This window comes from Mesoplodon densirostris, chromosome 9 (assembly GCF_025265405.1).
Source record: "Mesoplodon densirostris isolate mMesDen1 chromosome 9, mMesDen1 primary haplotype, whole genome shotgun sequence".
In the NCBI taxonomy this organism is placed as follows: Eukaryota; Metazoa; Chordata; class Mammalia; order Artiodactyla; family Ziphiidae; genus Mesoplodon; species Mesoplodon densirostris.
The window spans coordinates 100,112,873-100,133,578 of NC_082669.1; the positions used below are offsets into that span (position 1 = coordinate 100,112,873).

At 51.7% G+C, this 20,706-nt stretch overlaps 2 protein-coding genes across 2 annotated transcripts in view; one reads left to right on the forward strand and one right to left on the reverse strand.

Annotated features, from left to right (window-relative positions):
- The window catches only part of TBXAS1 (thromboxane A synthase 1), a 161,124-nt gene extending 147,841 nt beyond the window's left edge, over nt 1-13,283 (forward strand). The window contains exons 10-13 of the mRNA XM_060108022.1: nt 3,655-3,746; nt 8,617-8,754; nt 10,676-10,838; nt 13,209-13,283. Coding sequence (XP_059964005.1) covers nt 3,655-3,746; nt 8,617-8,754; nt 10,676-10,838; nt 13,209-13,283 — 468 coding nt within the window. The remainder of the gene's footprint in view (nt 1-3,654; nt 3,747-8,616; nt 8,755-10,675; nt 10,839-13,208) is intronic.
- A 2,068-nt stretch (nt 13,284-15,351) lies between these two features.
- The window catches only part of PARP12 (poly(ADP-ribose) polymerase family member 12), a 47,697-nt gene continuing 42,342 nt past the window's right edge, over nt 15,352-20,706 (reverse strand). The window contains exons 9-12 of the mRNA XM_060107867.1: nt 20,584-20,656; nt 18,673-18,803; nt 17,666-17,817; nt 15,352-16,448 (exon numbers count right to left, since the gene is read on the reverse strand). Coding sequence (XP_059963850.1) covers nt 16,102-16,448; nt 17,666-17,817; nt 18,673-18,803; nt 20,584-20,656 — 703 coding nt within the window. The 3' untranslated portion in view covers nt 15,352-16,101. The remainder of the gene's footprint in view (nt 16,449-17,665; nt 17,818-18,672; nt 18,804-20,583; nt 20,657-20,706) is intronic.

Below are 20,706 nucleotides of genomic sequence, written 5' to 3' on the forward strand. Positions count from 1 at the left end.
AGGCCCACTCTTGGTCCAATCAACCGTGGCCTGTAGGGCTGACTATATAATTTGTCGAACCTGACGCAAAATGAAAAAAGCAGGGGAAAGTGCCATTAACAGTACATATAGGGACTTCCCTGGTGGCGCAGTGGTTAAGAATCCACCTGTCAATGCAGGGGACACGGGTTCGAGCCCTGGTCCGGGAAGATCCCACATGACGCCAAGCAACTAAGCCCGTGCGCCACAACTACTGAGCCTGCGCTCTAGAGCCAGCGAGCCACAACTACTGCGCCCACGTGCCACGACTACTGAAGTCTGCGTGCCTAGAGCCCGTGCTCCGCAACAAGAGAAGACACCACAATGAGAAGCCCACGCGCTGCAACAAAGAGCAGCAGCCCCCGCTTGCCGCAACTAGAGAAAGCCACATGCAGCAACAAAGACGCAACACAGCCAAAAATAAATAAATTTATTTTTTAAAAAAACAGTACATATAAAAGTTCTATCTTCTTTCATCTCTCAAATTATCACAGTGGTTTTTTAAATTTTCTATTTAATACCAGTCTAAGTAAAGAAAACTCTAAATTTTACATTATTAGCACGAATTTTACCACTCATCTCTGGATCATGCAACGCCACAGTTTTAAATGTTAAGATCAGAGCATTTAATGCACATGCAGAATCACTGAATTACATAATTTGTATTTCGTGACTCACGGGACAGAAGAGACAAAGACAAACCAAATTATTGATGACTGGAAGGAGGATGAGAGGGTGCACCAGGCTTCCCCAAGGGGGCTCGCCCTGGGGGGCGGGGACACGGGGTGGGCTGGGAGAGCCCTGCTCTCTCCTGCCAGCCACCGGGCCCATGAATCCTGGGGCAGTGTCTAGGGAAGCAGAGCCAGGCGTCCCCCCCCCTCCCACAGGCCCAGCCCCCAACCCACAGTAGGCTGTGACCCTCAGAGATCTTTAAACCTCTCTGCCAGGACACGTGTTATACCTGGACCAGGGGTGGGCAGAGGCTTGCCCGGGGCGACACAGCCATGGTGCTGCCAGCCCGGGGCAGGGACGGTTGACATGTGCCCACCCCGAGATGCTTCAGGGTGAATGCACCCCATTCCTACCCTCTCTGTGCCTGAGCCCAGGCCCCTGCCGGGGGTGGAGGGCAACCGTGGTCAAAGGGCAAAGCAGAGACGGGTGGCCGGGCTGGGCCCCAGGCACAGGGGCAAGACAGCAGGCAGCTGAGAACCCATCCTGGGGAGGCGGCCAAGGTGGGACCACTCGTGGGGAGGCTCCAAGCCCCCAGCACATGTTCCATGGTCCCCTCAGACTCCACTCCCAAAACACACATTCAAAGATCATGACGATTAAGAATCTCCAGATGGCAACCCACAGAGCATTAAACCCCAAGCACAGGGCCCCTCTCCTTGGCCACGTGTTTATCGGGCCTGCCCTCGTGGCCTGGGATGGAGGTGGAAGTGTAGGGTCGAAAGATAACCTTCTAAAGAAACAGTTCCCAGAAATGAAGATGGAGAACGTTGGAAATCCAACTGTTTTCATTTTTGCCCTTCAAATTTGTAAACATTAGACTGCACATGTTCTCTGCAACTGGACTTGTTTTACTCAGTATTTTATGCACATTATTAATGGCCAAACTACATTGATGGCTAGACTCTAATAGATTAGCTATCTACCAGGGACGTCAAGCCTCCACGTGTCCTGGCCCCATCACTCTCCCCTCTGCCCCTCCTGTCCCCGCATAAGATACTGTGTATTTTATGCACATCACTAATGGCCACTGGAGTAGAGCCTACGCAGGTCAGCCCTGTGGCAGCTACTGCAGGGCCCACAAGATGGACTTGCCCCCAAGTGCTGCCCCCTGCTGTCCTGAGAGGGGAGGACAGAAGCAAGCCGACCTCCCAAACTGAAGATGCCTCTTTGATTAGCATTAACTGATTTAGAAAGATGAGGCTGTCACCTGTCAGGCAGGTAACTTCACTCAAGCTCTGTTGGGAGTGGGGAGAGAGGACGGGAGGATCTGGGGGAAATCCTTCCTTGGGGAAACTAGCAGAGCAGCTAATAAACTTCTATAACCCCACCCTAACTCATCCCACTCACATGGGAGCCCCACATCCAGTTTCTCAGTTCACCATCACCTCCTCCTCAGGCCACGGGGTGAGGGCCAGAGAGTGACAGGGTCACCCCAGTGGAAGTCATCGAGGGGATGCTAGGGTTCCCCAACACGGGGTGCTGGAGCTGTTCTTCTCCACACCTTCCTCCCTAGTACATGCTGGTAAATCAACATTTACCAGCTTTTTACAATCTGATGAGTGAAAACCAAAGCTCATGGGTTTAATTTGTATTTTTCATCATGGCAACTCATATTTGTTCTGTCTCCTTATTTCCTTTGACCACTTTTCTGAGGCGTTTGTTTTCTTACTGATTTATTGTAGCTCTTTGGGGGTTTGTTACCATTGATCCTTTCTAGATGTGGCAATTTTTGTTGCTGTTCTTGTTGCTATTTTACTATTGGTCTTTTAACTTTATGATGTGCCCATTACTACCATGTGACAACCTCTCTGAGCCTCAGTTTCATCATCTAAGAGATGGGAGAACAGCTGTTCCATTGGTTTGCTGGAGCATTAAGTGTCAACAAAAATAGTCAATAAACAGGGCCATTCCCGGTGGTCCAGTGGTTAAGACTCCACGCTTCTACTACAGGGGGTGCGGGTTTGATCCCTGGTCAGGAAACTAAGATCCCGCATGCCATGTGGCATGGCCAAAAAATATAAATTAAAAAAAAATAATAATCAATAAACAATCAATAAGAAGAACAGAAAAGAGTTTTATTTGAGCCAAACTGAGAACTAGCCTGGAAGCCCAGTTCCCAGATTACTCTGAGAAACTGTTCTGGAGAAGCAGGGTTTTCAGCCCAGTTTTATATCTTCTCAGAACAAGGAACATTAAACGGGTCAGGGTTACATTTCTTCAAGGTTGAAAAAAAAAAACAAACCACAAAAGAGACCAGCACGTACACGGCAAATCAACATGGCCTTGGCACCTGGGAAGGGAGACTTATCATTGAAGAAGAGCGAGCATTGGTGTCCCAGGAAGAGAGGCATTTAATCTCTATTTTTAACATGGACATTCTTTACTTCTGGTCAGTGTGCCCTTTCCTTTAATAATTAAAGCAGATGTACAATGTATGTTTGGTAAGCCACCAACAGGCTATTTTAGTTAGCATACAATTCAAGTTAACTCACGTATAAGCCAGATTGGCTTTCCTATATCTCAATATGTAAAAATTTCTTTCCTCATAAGGGAGTGTGTACGGTATGTAGCCTGCCAGACCTTCAGCTCTCAGTAAATGCTGGCAGCGCAGCTGCTGGCATTGCTTTATTACAAACTCCTCTGACACTCAAAGGCCCCACAGTCCCAGGCCTGGCCTGCTCATCTTCAGTGACGGACAGCACTGTGAAACAGGCACAACAGAATATGCAGAATATTCCGTAGAGTGCTAATCTAATGCAATTTGCGTAGTATCACTTTTCATCTTGTGGGTTTCCATGTAAGTCTTTGCAAACATTGGAGCTGGGACTCTGAAGTTAGCGGAAAAGACAGAACACCGTGTGACTCGGTCTAACTCAACATTCTGTGTCACCACCCCTCCATCAGCCGGCCCCTGAGTACTGCAGCCTCCAGAAAGGCCTGCCCTACCTGGACATGGTGATCGCAGAGACCTTGAGGATGTACCCACCGGCTTTCAGGTAAGTCTATACCCCAGGGCCCCTGCACCCCAGGACCCCTTCAGCATCGCTGTTTGGAGTCCTTGTTAGTCCTCAGTCTATCACCACCTGGGTTATGAAGAATGTTGGACCCAAGCTCCTGGAGGTCGAGGTCTGAAACGGGTTTGGTTTTGTTTTTGTTTTGCGTTACGTGGGCCTCTCACTGTTGTGGCCTCTCCCATTGCGGAGCACAGGCTCCGGACGCGCAGGCTCAGCGGCCATGGCTCACGGGCCCAGCCGCTCCGCGGCATGTGGGATCTTCCCAGACCGGGACACGAACCTGTGTCCCCTGCATCGGCAGGTGGACTCTCAACCACTGTGCCACCAGGGAAGCCCTGAAACTTGGGTTTTTTAATCCCCTGGAGCACTGGATGCCATGCCTGACATAGGGTCACCCTAGCAATAAATGTCCGGCCTATATTCCTATATGTTAACCATGTTTTCAGAGTGTCATTGGTCTTTTCTTAACATGACCTTCCTCCCCAACCCAAGCCGATCTCTTTGACCTCCTAGCCCTTAGATGGCTTTTGCTGTTCCCCTGGTCTGTTCATTCATTCATTCACCAACTATTTATTGAGCATCTGCTCTGTACCCCGCACTGGGAAATCAGCCAAAACAGATAAAATGCCAGCCCTTGGAGTTGATGTTCCAGGGGGGACTTCCAAGGCCTGGGACACTCCTTATTCTCCACACTCCACACCCGTCCCCTCCTCAGAGCTCCGATCCAAGACTCACCACTCCAGGAAACCTGGCCGGCCTCACCCGTTCCCTGCCTCTCCTCCCCCAGCACTTTGCACGCTAACTCTACTTCATATTATATTTTTGGATAATTCTCAGCTGCTCTGCAACATTTCACCAGTGTGCAGTCATCCGGTCACACCAACCTGTAGGTGCCTTGAGAGCAGGAATCAGGCCTTCTGCTTCTTTCAAATTCCCCCAAAACAAGATGTTACCAAACCAGGCTGGTTCGCCCCACGCATAGCGGGCCAAGTGCTGAGATGCTGAGGTTGTCAGCAGAGAAGAGAGACATTCACAAGGCAGCCAAGCGCGCGGACAGGAGAACACATCTCAAACCTGCCTCCCCGATGGCAAGGGGCTCGGGGTATTTACGGGATAAAGCTGCGGCGTGGTGGGCCCTGGGAGCATGGGAAAAGGTAATGATTGGAGATAAGAAAAAGGTGAGGCAATCGTAGTTCTGCACAGGTGCAGCTAAGCTACAGGCTTCTCCATGGGACCCAAGTTCAGAAAACGCCTGCCTTAGCGTGTTCCGAGGATGGCGTTTTGGGCCCTCTGACGTCAAGAGGTCACCGAGCGAACACTCGCGCATGCCCAGTTGGAGGGTCGGTGGTCTTAATCAGTCTTAACTGGCTCAAGCTCCAACTAGACACAGCTGACTCCAAGCTCCTGAAAAACAACTTCGGCAAACATCTTATTGTTTAAGCTACGTGACGCTTGCAGGGCACGCAGCCGTTTCTGTAGCAACAATTAAAGGGAGCTTGATCAATGAAGGCAAGTTTAATGGGTCTAACTGATGATTACTCTTGGTTTCAGAGGCATCCCATGGAGCACAGGGTCTTCACTTAGGTCCCCAGGCCCTTAGAGAGTGAAACATTGCCAGATTTCAGGTTCTAGAAACAGAAGCGACACAAAGCATTTAACTGTATATCATAAATTCCACTCTGCATCTCTATGAAGTAATGTACCACATAAACCATATGGAGATAACTTTTGCCATTTTAAAAAGAGAAAATGTGGATGATTTGTAGGTATCTCAAAATTATATTCCAAACCGAAAATATCATAGAGAGTGTGGTTGTAGATATTGTCCAAAATGTTCAGACCCAGAGCCAATACAGAGAATTCCTGGGGTGTGAGTCAAATCACATCGTCCTCAGGCACACATGGTTTCAGTCTCCTGGTCTGGGAGCAGACGAGGAACGCCAGGGCCTGCTTCATTGCTCTCCTGACGCCAGCATTAAGACCTGATTCCACAGGCCTTCCGCGACTTCTTTAGGAGCCTCAGAGCAAACTGTCATCCAATCTTTGTTTTTGAATGATTTATACCAGCTTCCTTCCAAGGGAACTGTGGGCAGCTGCTATACACGTGAAATTCAAAATAAGACATTCAGTGATAAAACAGAACAAAGGCTGTTTAAAGGAAAGAATCCTTTACAGGACCCCAGAGATGGCAATAACTGGGGTCAGGCTTGGTGCCTGAGACTCCTGGCAGAGAGGGAAACCAGCTGAGTTGAACAGTCATATTCTCTAGTGGGAGGAAAGTGTATAAATGGATCAAAGACACATCATTTCCTGGATCTAAACTCAATCAAGAATTCATCACATGAGACCTTGTATAGATGATATGTTGAGAGACAAAGTCAGCAGTCTCTTCAACCCCAAAATTCTGCAGTCAATTCTCCTTCTGACCCTTTGTAAACAGCAAAGCGTAAAAGGAAGTCAGTGAAGGCGTTGCTCTGGGGAACCAGGATGCTCGTGATCTGAGAGTATCTGGAGGGCAGGACAGGACAGAACAGGACAGAAACCAGAGTATCTGGATGAGTTTGTTAAAATTCCCAATAAAAATATAGAGCCAGTGCTCCATAATGACAGTGAGTCTAGACATAAAGTCAAGACAGTCTCGGTCCTGCCCTTAGTTTACTGTGCGATCTTGGGAAAGTTCCAGACTGTTCTGGGCTTCTGTTTCCTGTGTGTTCAGAGGGCACACAACACCTGCTCTGCCTACCCCAGAAGTGTTGGGAGAATCAGTGGGACAGTAGATGTAGAAACGTAGTACCCCCGCAGGCAGTGTGCCGTGTAAGGTATGAAGTAAAGAACAAGAAGCACAGAGCTTAGAGTTGAATGGCCTGACCCCATCTGGCTCCAGTCTCGGGAAAGCCACACTCTCCCTTCCCCATACCTACTCCACTGGTGTTTTTAATCATATCACTCTGCTGACTTCTGCTATCAAACAACAGAAGTGAGAGAGGCAAGTCATCATTATTCTCACCCAGACAAGAGGCCAATTCGCTTTGGCCCTGGGCATAGGATTTGGGGGTGAATATAGAGACAGTGAGAATTTTATTTTTTATTTTATTTTACTTTATTATTTTATTTTTTCTAAGACTTTTTTTGATGTGGACCATTTTTTAAGTCTTTAGTGAATTTGTTATAATACTGCTTCCGTTTTATGTTTTGGTTTTTTGGCCACGAGGCATGTGTGATCTTAGCTCCCCAACCAGGGATCGAACCCGCGCCCCCTGCACTGGAAGGCAAAGTCTTAACCATGGACCACCAGGGAAGTCCCATTACTTTATTAATTTTTAAAAATATTTATTTATTTGGTTGCACCAGGTCTTAGTTGTGGCAGGCAGGCTCCTTAGTTGCAGCAAGCAGGCTCCTTAGCTGTGGCATGCAAACTCTTAGTTGTGGCATGCCTGTGGGATCTAGTTCCCTGACCAGGGTTCGAACCTGGGTCCCCTGCATTGGGAGCACAGAGTCTTAACCACTGCGCCACCAGGGAAGTCCCTACTTTATTATTTTAATCTTAGAAAAATGCTTGGCTTTTCCCAAACGCTAACACACTTGACACCTTTATCCATAAAAAACTCAACACGGCTTTTGTGGAAAACGTAACAATTCTCACTGAAGCGTTATTAATGTCAACCCAGGAATCCAGGCAGTATAATTCAGCAGATTTTTCTGGCTTTGTATGCAGTCTAGCCAGATAGGAGGCCCAACCACTTACAGAAGGGAAGCCCCCATTTTCCGGCTTTTAGGGGGTCTTGCATCCAGGTCCAAGCTATTTCTGGTAAAGAGGAAAAAGAAGGAAGTCAAAGTATATCCTTACCTGATTGCTCAGAGCTGAGGTTGCACACATCAGAGCCCCCTGCCCGCTCTGATTTGAGCAGGAGTGTTTTGTGACTAGCCCCAAGCACATAGTAATTGCATTAGTAGCTTCAGATCTGAATGGGGGGTCTCACAGCCCCGGCCTTTCATGTTCCTGATATATTAAAGGCTCATAATAGAGTGATGAACGCTGCAAGGAGCTGCTGGTACTCTTAATTTCTTTTATAAGCAGGAACAGGGTATAACAGTAATTAGTATAATAACTGTATCTCCTCTGAGATATCTAGGGAAGCCGAGTCCTGCAACCCGAAGTAAAAGCCATCCTAGATTGTTTTTAATTTTTAAAATATTTATATTACCAAAATGATATGCTTCTACTTAAAAAAAAAAAAAAAAACCTAAGAAATACAGAAGGATCCAAAGAAAAAACTGGCACCCCTGGTACCCTGCCATCCTCCACCCCAGCCCCATCCCTTAGAGGAGGTGATGGTAGAAGTTTAGGTAAAAGTTGGTAAAATAAATAATCTGACCAAGATGTTTTCCTCTCTAGTAGCAGTTCTCCATAGCAACACAGACAATGAAGGGGAACAGATTTTCAAACCCAAATGTCCTGTAGGTAAAGCGAGGGGGTATGTGCGGGGAAGAGGTCCCAGTGGGAATGGGAAGGAGGAGAGGTGGCCGGGGGAATAACCCTGCAAAGCCTCCACTTCCAAGGCACCTGTGCACCGCGACACCAGGCATAAAATGGGCTCTTCAGTCTTGATGGGTGGCTGAAGGAAGGAATGGGGGAATCTAGAGACCGCAGGGTCCAGAGCAGCATAGGGTGAATGGCCCAAGAAGGGATGGGATGGGGGGTGGGTCACTATCCTGGCCACCCCAGGAAGAAGGCGGGTCCTCCTGTCCCCCAGCCTCATCCCGCACTGCAGACCTTTGCCCCAGCGTGGCCGCCCTGGAGCTCCCGTCTCTGCTCTACCTCAAGGCGGTGGTGACCCATGTGTCCCCGCAGGTTCACACGGGAGGCGGCACAGGACTGCGAGGTGCTGGGGCAGCGCATCCCCGCGGGCGCCGTGCTGGAGATGGCCGTGGGCGCCCTGCACCATGACCCCGAGCACTGGCCGCGCCCTGAGACCTTCGACCCTGAGAGGTGAGGACTGGCCCCTTCAAACGGGCCCTGGGGGACGTGAGTGTGGGGGGATTGGAGGCGCCTGCCAGGAGACACAGATTTAGTAAAGTCCCCCCAAAGTCAAAAGTCATGGCAGTCAGAGAGACATTTTTTAGGCATAATTTCTAAAGGAAATAACTGTACCATTTTTAAAAGCCCAAAACATAATCCAGAGATTTAGCATTTCCACAGCACTGCATACAAGTAACAAGACAACTTTTTAAAAAATAAATTTATTTATATTTATTTTTGGCCGCATTCGGTCTTCGTTGCTGCACGCAGGCTTCCTCTAGTTGCGGTGAGCGGGGCTACTCTTCAGTGCGGTGCAGAGGCTTCTCATTGCGGTGGCTTCTCTTGTTGTGGAGCACGGGCTCTAGGCGCGCGGGCTTCAGTAGTTGTGGCACATGGGCTCAGTAGTTGTGGCTCGCGGGCTCTAGAGCGCAGGCTCAGTAGTTGTGACGCACGGGCTTTGTTGCTCTGCAGCATGTGGGATCTTCCCGGACCAGGGCTTGAACCCGTGTCCCCTGCATCAGCAGGCAGATTCTTAACCACCGTACCACCAGGGAAGCCCAACAAGGCAATTTCAAATGGGTGTCCACTATTTGTTCCAAGAAACAAGGACACATTTCAGGAATGCATTAACAAGTAGCAGAATGTTGTTTCCTTTTTTAAAACTTAATGCCTGTTCCAATACAAGAGCATCAACAATTTCTCCAGGAATTCATGAGAACCAGCTACCCTAACATGGTAGACCTGGATCCTCTCTCCTCTCCCCTGCATGGATTTGGTCCACTGTCTAGATTTCATTTCTAGACCCCCAATTTAAAGTGTCTGAGCAGGCATCTACACCCCCTCCTCATCAGAGTCTTCGGAGATTGCTTCCTGGCAAATAGGGGGGCTAGCCAGCCTGCAGCTCTGTTCCCACTGTTAGGGGCTCCAGCTTCCTGTTAATGAGGCCCCAACTCTACAACCTGGTCCCTGGGAAACCATGGGCAGTGGGACCCAGATAAATAACATTCTGCTGCCCAGCAGCTCCTGGAATTATGGTAAATATCAAGAAACATAAACAGCAGCTGCAAGGCTTACAGCATCACCTTTGAAAACAAAATGTGCATTAATATGATGTTGAAAAGGTGGGTCAAGGGCTTCTTGGGCCCATAAAGTCCAGAGGTAGTAATAAGTGAGCTGGCTATTACAAAATAGTGGTTGTCACGTAGCGTTACTGTCACAGAACACACGTGGCAAATGCTGTCATTCGGTAGCAGATACGGCAATTCATTCTGAAGAAGAGCTTCCAGTGGGTCAAATACTGCCACCCCCAGTGGTTCAAGTTTCAGTGCTTAAACCAGAAAGGTGAGTGTGGGCAGGGAGACAGCTGCCCGACATGGCATCAAGAGACAAACTGGCAGGACATGGCCTCCAGAGGAGTCTGGTGCCCAGGGACTCTGCTTAGGAAGGGGATGCCGGCCAGCCAGTGTCACCCTCTGGCCACTGGGGAAGTTGGAGCCATGGGTGAAGCGAGAGCTGTGGTTCCTTTGAGACTTTCGTCCTGGATTCTAGTGGGCCTGCAAACTCATTAACAACACAGTGAATTCATCAGGAGAGGCAGAGAGAGCAATGCTGACGTTCCAGGTGATTCTATCAATTTAGCGGTGCCTTTAGGGCTCTGCAGGACAGGAGGAGGGGAGCCGGACTAAAGCACATGGATGCGTGGCCACCAGCTCCAAAGCCTTAGGGACTGAGCGGTCCAGGAAAACAGGATCCTGTAGGCCGAGGTGGGGTGTAGGCCTCACGTGGTGGGAGCGTGGCCTCAGATGATGGGGTCCTTTGGTCAGAGCCAGTGGCTGAAGCCCCAGGAAGGGAGGTGGTGACCCAGGCCAATGCTGACCATGCTGCCCTGTAGGTTCACAGCCGAGGCCCGGCAGCGCCAGCAGCCCTTCACGTACCTGCCGTTCGGGGCAGGTCCCCGGAGCTGCCTCGGGGTGAAACTGGGGCTCTTGGAGGTCAAGCTGACGCTGTTCCATGTCCTGCGCAAGTTCCGGTTCGAAGCCTGTCCTGAGACTCAGGTGAGCCCTGCTGCTCCGGGCGCAAGGGGTGCCCAGCCCAGTTCCCTGATGCCCGCGGTGGCTTCCCGGCTCTGCGTGAGCTGGGGCGAGTTCCTTAAGCTCTCTGGGTCTCAGTTCCTTGATCTGTAAAAGGGGGACCATAACAGTCACACCTCCTCCCTCTTCTTGTGGGGTGAGGATTGAGTCAATCGTTAAGCTCCTGGCACATAACCCGAGTCTGTGTTATCTATTATCATTCTTGTCCTCTGTACAGCAAGGCTGGGCCTCACCATGCTGTAGCTCTCCCCTCTTCAGCAAAGAGGACCCAGTAAGTAACCCTGCAGAGTAAATTATATGATTCCCATTCTTCAGATTAAATTATATGATTCCCATTCTTCAGATGAGGAGCTAAAATAAAGCTCAGAGAGGTTAAGTAACTTGCCTGACGTCACACAGTTGGACTGCACACTCCTTGAGATCAGGGACCAAGAGACTGTCCTATTCATTGTCGGAGGCTCCAGCCCCCAGCTTCAGGCCAGGCATGTGCCCACTCAGTCATTCAACAAACACTGATGAACAAAGGAATGAATCGCCGGAGAGTGAAGAAATTGAGGTTCAAGCCAGATCTCGCTCACTCTCAAGCCCTCCCTCTTTCCTCTACGTGCAGCAGCCTCTCTGCACGGCATCAGCTGCCCCCCACACAACCCGCAGCGCTCTCCTCCGCGCCCATTCACAGCCCCTCAGCACGGCTGCAGACCTGGACAGGAGGGCGTAAGGGGACAGATAAGAAGGACACGATGACAGATGGTAACAACTTCTAGATTCAGAGAGTGGCATTGCCTCTGACAAACAGGGAGACTGGGGCGAGCTGCTGGCTGGGGAGCAATAATGAGCTGGGTTGAAATACAAAAGGCTGAGGAACTGGATGTGGTGATGTCCATAAAGGTGTGATGGTTAGGGCTGGAGGGAGGGAGGGGCAAACTGGGAGCAGAGGACAGCAGGCCCCTGCCTGCCTGAGGCACTCCGTGGGTACAGGACTTTCTCTGGAGGTTTGTCTCATTTACCCTTGATCTTGGCATACAATACAGCAGCCAGACCAATGAATGTCCCAGAACACTGCTTATGCCTGGCACTCCCCAGCTCAAGATCCTGATCCGAGTCCCAAGCCTGCTGGGTCCAGGGAGAACTCTGAGCTCACTTTGCCTTCCCCGCCCCAACGTCCCACTCCAAGAGCCTCCCACCCACTCCCCCCTGCCTGCTCAGTCTGTTGCTCCTTCTGGAATGCCATCCCTCCCCCTTTCCCACCCCCAGTCTAATCCCATCCTCCAAGTCCTTTGGTGTTCCCTCAAATCCCGGAGTGGCCCCTGAGACGCCCTGCTCACAGGGCGTCTCCTATTCCTAGCCCCACCCCAGGCGCCCGTTCCTCCAGGAAGCCCTCCCTGACTCTGCCAGCCACAACAGACCTCTGCTTTTTTTTGAAGTCCAATGGTGTTTCAAGTGTGCCTATAACTGTCTGATACTGTAGCCACTAGCCATGTGTGGCTATTTATATGTTAATAATACATCAAATCAAATACAAAATTCTGCCCCTCATTTGCATTAACCCCACTTCAAGCATCCAGCAGCCACACGTACTAGTGGCTACCGTACGAGAGGGGGCAGGTCTAGATCGTCTTGTTTCCTGAGCGTATCACTGGTCTCCCATCTGAACTCTCGAAGACATCTGAAAGCCCACCCGGCCCCAGCACTAGGGCCTCATGACCCTTCCTTCTTTTGAAGGTTTCACGGTAGCCACTGAACAGTCCTTTTACACGCAGCTCAAGAGGACGCCCTGCTGCTTGAGTAATTCTGTGGCTTTTCTTCCAAGTCTCCAGTCCTCCATCGGTCTGCCTAAGCTGGACATAAGGAAAGCTTTCTGCATGGTAGCGGGCCTTCAGCAGGGAGCTCTCCCCAAGCCCCTGGGGAGTGGAGGTCTGCTCAGTTACTGGCTGGGCCCCAGGGTGAGAGATGAGGGGAGATGAAGACAGTCTGAGGCTTTGCTCCCCTTCCAGTCATGGGCCCTCGGGCAGGTCACCTGGCCTCTCTGAACCTCCATTTCTTCATTTGCAAAGTGAGCTGCTCCCACCTTAGGCAGGCTTATTAGAAGGATAAATGTGGGACCCCTCCCTTGTGGTATTTTATTAACACGGGAAAGGTGGTGAGCCCCCGTCCAACACCCGGCCTGAGACATAGTTCTGCTGCTTCTCAAGGTCCCCCTGGGGTAGCTGCTTTGCTCACTCCCAGCCTGCCGGCCCTCAGCCGAATTCCCACAACCCTTCAGGCCCCGTTCCGAGGAAGTTTTCCTGTCGATAGGATTAACTCTGACAAATATCTTAATTTCCTCTATTTTAGGTACCGCTGCAGCTAGAATCCAAATCTGCCCTAGGTCCAAAAAATGGCGTCTACATCAGGATTGTCTCCCGCTGACAAAGTCATGACCAGCCCCTAATTCAAAGAAAACCCTCATTTGGAAATTCAGATTTTTGGAAAAACATCACCGAAGCAACTGAAAGCGCGCCTGGCATATGATAATAAGAGAGGCCATTTACGTAACATTTCCTAAATGCTTAATAAATGTTTGTTGCGCTTAGTTTTGACTTTGCCAATAGTGTTTGAGCAACGGATCCACCTCTCTCAATCAGGGATTGCTGATAAATGAGTGAAAATGTAGTTTTGACAAAATGATTGAGAACTTGGGGTTTTTAAAGAAGTTCTGGCCTCAGGATGGAAGGAATCGATAGGGCAAGGGACAGACACATGGATGCTCAGGTGAGTGGTCCTGACGGCCCCAGCTCGGGGGCCTTTTCAGCATCTGGTTCATTTAACTTAAAGAATAACATTCAACAGAAGCTCAACTTCAAACATGGTTCAAATGCTTTATCATGCCTCGATTTTCCTAGGTAGGCTACTACTAACTTTGTAAGTTTAATGCACAGAAAAGTGATAGAGGCTGAAGTGTACTTTTTCTTTTAAAGAACATCCTACCTTAGTTTTGATCAAATAATCAAAATACAGAGGTGAATTTTAGTAAAAGTAATTATTGTGTTGCTGAGAAGCTCAAATGCAACAAAGAGTTTGCAAACTGAATCCCGGATCTGCCACCAGCAGCCTGTGATCACGGCTGCTGCTCTTGCCACCTCTGTGCCTCTGTTTCCTCCCCTGTAAAACAAGGCTGCTGACCCAGGTCACAGCGCCTTCCTCTACTTAACATCCGAACAGCGTTAAGGGGCTGATGTTGTATAAATAACAGAGCAGGGACCTGCAAGCGAGGCTGTGGTACCCAGGCTGAGCCACCCTTACAAAGTGCAGGCTGCTGCAGGAGGGCTGGGAGAAGGGGTCTCCCGTACCCACTGCTGCGAGCGCTGCTTCTGCTGTGTGTCCTCCCTGCGTCCAGCACGCCACGCTTCCCCAGAGCGCTCCCCGGGAGGCTCCCCTCTCAGAATATGAGGCCAGCCTCATGACTCTGTTGTCAATCTCTCTCTCTCTCTCTCTCTCTCTCTCACACACACACACACACACACACACACACACACACCTTTGCTCTGGATCCTACTACCTCTTTGCATGAAAATTCTGAAAGGTCTTTTTGACTCCTTCCCATCACAATGCCCACTCCCTCCCGTGCCCACAGGAACAGCTGCCCCATGCTCCCACCCACAACTGAGCTACATGCACCCCATCCCTTTCTCGAATGTCCAGTCCAGGTATTTGCCAGTGTGCTTTCTCAAAGGTCAGCAAGTGCAGAGCCCTCGGCAGTCTTCACAGCGCACCCGACTTCCCTGGAGCGTTCGATCATCTCCCGCCCCAGGTTCCCCTTGCCACTCTCCTCGCCCACACTCCCAGATGGACCACTCTGGCTGCTTCCCACCACCCAGCTCCCAGCAGCCTTGGATCTTAGAACTACAGGCAGAGGCATCATGTGGAGACTGGACACACCGTATCAGGAGGCTGGGGAATGGGAAGGAAGGGTGCAGGTGAGGAGAGGACACCTTGCTGAGGACTGAACCTGAGGCCAATGGGACCAGCCATCCAGGACGAGGCAGATGGCCTTATGAGGTGGAGCCTCATAAGCCATCCTGCCAGCCCCTCCACCGCCCAGCAGAGACCCCTACCAACCACTGTGTGTGGAGGACACAAGAACACACCACCTGCTCCGTGTCCACAACACAGTGCACAATAGTGGATCTGGGTTTTGTGGGGCTTGAAAGCTGAGTTGAGGGAAAGAAAAAAAAACAAATACGTAACTTGCAAATTTAACCAAAATGTATGATCACGCAGCCATATAGCAGGGGTCCCTCCTCGGGCTGTGGAAAGGGTCCCAGCAAATGAGGGGCCATGAACCTTCAGCTTCATTGGCTGCATGATAAATCCACACACAGCCTCCTTGAGGCCAGTAACGGGGGCTCTGTTATATCCCGACCCCCAGAAAAGTGCCTGTACACAGCAGGCGCTCAATAAACAGACACTGAAGAATGAGCTGCAGCCATCACCCACGTCAGGTAAATATGCCTTTATTCCCAGACTCTGCTGTGACGCTGCAGCACAGGTATTCAGATCTCAGGGGGACATAAAACCCTTATTCACAGGGTGCTCGGTGCTGAGGCACCTGCCAGGGTGAGTGCACTTCCTGGGTGACGGTGACTGCTGCCAGGACTAAGGGAGACCGACAGGGACTCAGTGACACCACACAGTAGCCACGGTCCTAACAACGTGATATATGGGCCAATTTCAAGGCTGGAAGCCCAGGAGAAGCAGCAGAAGAGCCGCCTAGATTAAAGACACAGCAATGGACACAATGACTGTGCCTCACCAAGCCCACAACCCAGGATTTCCTGCACCAATGGCTGCTGTGTCATTCGGACAAAAACAAAACCAGGTGCCACCAAGACCCTGAAAAACCAAACCACTGAAGAGACAGAAACTCTTGAAAATTAAAACCAATCGATAAAACAGTGTCTGGAAACTGTGCCTGGTGCCAATCTGCAGCAAAGTCAACAAAGAGTAAAACATAAAACTTTAACACCTGAGTAAAAGCAATAATGGGTTCACCGACAATCACTACTGGCTAGTCCAAAAGTGACTTAAAAGTGAAAATATTATCAGCCGGAGATTAAGAATGTAACTTCATCAAAAAGTTAATGTTAAATGAACGGTTCATTACAACTTTTTGTTTAAAAAAACCCCAACTTTCCCTAACAGCTATTTCAAGTAAGATCAGCCAGAAAGGCATAAAACCATCGGGCGCTCACTTCCGAAAACTGAAGAAGGAGGCCAAGGAGAGCAGGCTGGGGGGGGCGGCAGCGAGGCTGGGGGGAGCGGCAGCGCGCCCGGGGGAGTCGGTGTACTGGATGATGTACTCCGGGTAGGCCTGGTGCTTCTCGAAGACCACGAAGATGGAGGGGTCAGACATGCAGTTCACGCAGCTGTCGTACAAGACGTTGCCCTGACCCTCCTTCGCCGGGGGGCGGACCAAGGTGGCGTTGCCTCGGACGAATTTGCCCACCAGCACCCGAGCCAGGAACATCGTGTGGGACTTGGTGTCAGTTTTGCTGTAGTGGTGGGAATACGCGGCGTCCCGGGCAAAGTAGCTCCCTGCAAGGACACCAGGGTTGGGCTGGGCACCAGGGGACAGCCCGCAGCCGAAAGAGGCACGCCGGCGGCATCCTGCAACCCGGGCGAGGCCAGTGGCCTCTGCCCTCCCTCTACTCCCATCTTTCCAGCTTTTCCCTTGTAAGGAGCATCAGAGGGGTCACCAAACTCTGAGACAGAAAACTCCTCTCAAGTTAGGATACTACAGGTCTCTGGACACCTCGTTACTGAGCCCCCATCCCCCGCCCAGAACCTCCGTTTCCTGAGCCATAAAACGGGGCTGTTGGGCCCGACCTCCCAGGGCTGGTGCGGAACGTGGCTAAGACCCCACACACGGAACACGGCGCAGACACCGGCAGCCCAATGTACAGATTCATGAGCCCTGTCGAATGGGGGCCTGAGCTGGAAGCTGTGCCTACACATTCAGGTTCACAGCCCACCACTGGCTCTTGTGCAGCTCGACCCCGCAGCCGTCAGCACGCAGGACAGAAGCTAACGGACGGACTCGGCAGAGGGGCTGCTGACTGCAGATCACACCACTACGAGCTTCTCTCCATCTAGTAACCATGTCGTGGTTACAGAAGAGAATGTTCTTGTTCTTAGAAGGTGTCACGGGGTGAAGTGGGGATGATGTATGCCGCCTACTCCCAAATGGTTCAGAAATAAGGGAAGGGGTGATAAAGCCAATGTGAAAAGTGTTAAAGCTGATGAACTAGGTAAAATTTACGTGGGAGGTTTTTTTTTTTTTAATATTATTCTTGCACCTTTCCTGTGAGTTCGAACTTATTTTCACACAAAGTTTAAAAATAACTAAGAGACAGGAAAACGGGGAACTCACATTATAGTAAGAATGACATATTTACACGAGCGTATCTGAGCATTCAGATTTCTACTCTAAGGAAACAGCACAGGCAGGTGGGGACCTGACTCCGGGCTGGGAAGGGTCCCACAGGGATGCAGACCCATTTCCCAGTGAAGCCTAAGCAGGGCCACCCCTGCTCAAACCCTGGGTCGGGCCCAGGGCTGCACACGGGGGGAATGAGAGTGAGGTGCCGCCGGCTGGGCCTCCCACATCCTGGCCAGTGCTCACGGAGTCTGAGCCCGCTGGTCCAGCTCAGGCTGGCTCCCCCACGCCCTCCATCAATTCGCTTTAAGGTGGTTTCCGAGCCCTGGACAGCGAGGCCAAGAGGGTTCTGCCAGCAGGACCGCCTCGCACTTACCCCTGCCGTAGGAAGTACCATGGAGACCACTGACCCGCCAGTCAAAGTTCTGCTGGCAGATGGCGTCGACGAAGTCGGTGCTGGTGCCGTGGAACAGCTGCCTCTCGTCCACTGTCTCCCCTCTGTTTCTCTTCTGCATCTGCTCCTTCTGCCTAGAATGACGGGAGTGAACGTGTGCTGGCGGCAGAGGACGCCTGTCACCAAACACGGGCCGCCCAGCCCAAGAAACACATTTTATTAGATGTGTCATGAGACCAGGAGCCACAGGTCCATGAGACTCCAGCCATGGGCCAGGGGCCAGAAAAGGCGAGAGCAGGGCCTGGGTGAGAGCAGAGGGAAGCCTTCCCTCCAGGGCTCCAGGCCTGCATTGCTCCATGAACCCCCAAAGCAGACAGACCAGCCCTTGGAAGGCAAGTGTGCTTCTTCCCACCATCCACCACGCCTGGAGCTTAGCCAGGGGGTGGGAGGGGGGGCCTCCTTCTCCCTCTCCTGTAAGTTACCTTGATCTCATCACCAGAACCAGAGTTCAGATCACACTGCTCCAGCCTCTTGTGCGGAAGGTCAGCAGGAGCCCAGGCCCACTGTGGTGCCCTGCTGTGGGCTCCTCCCCACCCAGGCTAGTGCCTGAGAACATGCCAGTCCTCAGGCACAAGAAGGAGGCCGCTGCTCTCTGGCTGCCAGGACAGCAGCTTTACACTCCCCAGGGTGTGGGTGGCTTATTCGGACCCGTCTCCTGTTGGTCTTCAGGGAGGCCGAGGGCACTAGTGCAGGAGCCAGCTCTGTCTCTAGGGAAGCCGCAGCCTCCCATCTCCCTGGAGGAACATGCCAGCACTGAGCTTGTACGGATGAGGAGGTGGACAGGAGAGGGAAACAGCTCCTGATCCCAGCAGCACTGGACAAACAGTGTCTGTTTTCTCGGACTGTCCCTGCAGCGTGGGGCATGTCTGGTAAGCAGCTGGCTGAGGGCACAGAGGCACCCGCCCACCCCGAGCGAGCCCCCAACGCACCACTGGTAGACTTCCCAGAGGGCCAGGTTCTGGATCCGCTCAATCTTCTGAACGCAGTAGAGAGGCATCGTGTTGGTGAAGAGGTTCCAGATCTTTCGAAACTCCTCTGAGGATGAAGGGAGGGCGATCCTCTGTAAGGGGCAAATAGTTTTACTCTGTTATCATCAAAGTGTAGAATATACATCTCTTCCCAAGGCTGCTCATGAAATGCCAGAACCACAGGCAAACCCAGACAGCTTCTACCACGCTCCCCTTTACTTCAAGGGGCAGCCTCTCCAGGCTCCGGATTTGTGCTATTTGTGGTCACTTCTCTCCTCTCCACTGTGAAGCCAGCCTAAAGGACAGGCAGGCGACGCTATGTGAGTACCACCCTGGCTGGCCCCAGCACACCCCTGCTCTTCTTCTGAGCCCACACAGGGCCGACTACAGAGTCGACAAGACCATGGAGCTGGTGCCAACGGATGTGGAATACACACATCTGGCAGAGAGGGGGAAAACCCTGCCACAGGCAGCAATGCTGCGTGAGCCCCACACACGGCAAGTGCCGAGCGAGAGGCCAGGCTGGCAGACGGCACACAGCAGCCCAGGAGCTCAGCAGGCCCCGCGGGCGCCCCTCCCACCCAGCTGAGCCCGCCCTTTCCTTAGCGTCTGGCTCTAGGAAGCAAAACTCCTGACGAGCCCAGAGGGGCCCGTGACTCGCGGGCCCCAGCTGTCTCACAGAGTGACAAGCCACAGATCCCTGCCCTTGCTGCCTGGACCCCAAGCAGCCTCCCTGTTCCCAGCTCCACCAGCCTTGGCCCAGTGACAGCCTGACCTGGGATCACCGTCCTCCCCCACCGAGTGCAGCCGTATAATAACCACCTCACCCCCCAAAGACCGTAAACCATCAGGACTCTGTGTAAACATCCATGGGTCTCTGCAACCCAAAATCTGACTTTGGTTTCCTTGCTCCCATCTCACTAGATGCCACCAAACCCTCTCCCTCAAGCCCTGCCCTCCCAGCCTGGAGCCTGGCAAGGACTCCCGCAGCTATCATGGCCCGCAGCTCGGCTCCCTGACCAGGGCACTCCACAGCTCGGCCCTGACCTCCCACTCCTGTCCCCCAGCCCCCGCCTATGCACACCTTCCACCCGAGACACTCCGTGTCCTGACTTGCGTTCCTTCCCCAGCCAGGTCCCATCAACTGGCGTGTCCTTCCCCACCCTCTGCCTGTGTAAGCGCCAGCCATCATTAGGTGTGGACCAGGTGACACCTTCCTTGATCCCTGAAATATAGTCGCCTGGTCCCCTGATGGTCGAGTACTGTGTCTGAAAGTTGCCCAGCCCTCCACACGTCCTGCCAGGGCTGCTGGTGTCTGGGTGTGCTTTGTGCGGCTCCCAGGCACATGTTGGAAAAACCGATCTGCACAGTGCTTGCCAGGTCAGAGGCCAGTCAGAGTGCTCCACGTACATGGGGTGTCATCGGACACCGGCCTGAGCTCTCTACTCAACTCAGCGTGGCGCCCGCTGCAACTCGCTGAATAGACTGTTCCTTCTTTCATCTTCTAGTAAGTTCCTAGTACCTCCCAACAGCAACTCCCCTTTCAGATGGTCCTCATCACACCAAACCTTCTGCTGGCTTCTCCCTTTTCTTGCTTAGTAAAACTTTTATCAGCTAAGCAGCTCTTAAGCTCCTTATTTATGCCCTTCCTAGAAAATGTCCAGTTCGTCATCCTCCCTCCACCATACAGCCTCTCCCCTCGAGCCATGGCCACCTCCTGAGTAGTCATCTAGCCGTAAAATCCCCAAGACCTGAAAGAAACCAAACCTCGCACGCACCTCTCAGCGGCGGAGGACACAGCGTGGTCCACTCACACTCACCTGTGTCTAAGGACACCCTCCTCCCCAGCCTGGGGCAGTGCCAGTCTCATACCTTAAAGCCGGTGTCTGACAGGGCCAAGGGGTCCCAATGCTCAGGAATGCTCTTTAGGCCTTGGGAACTGACGCTGTTACAAAATGTAAAGAGAAACACTTAGTTTGTTCTTAGACATAAGTA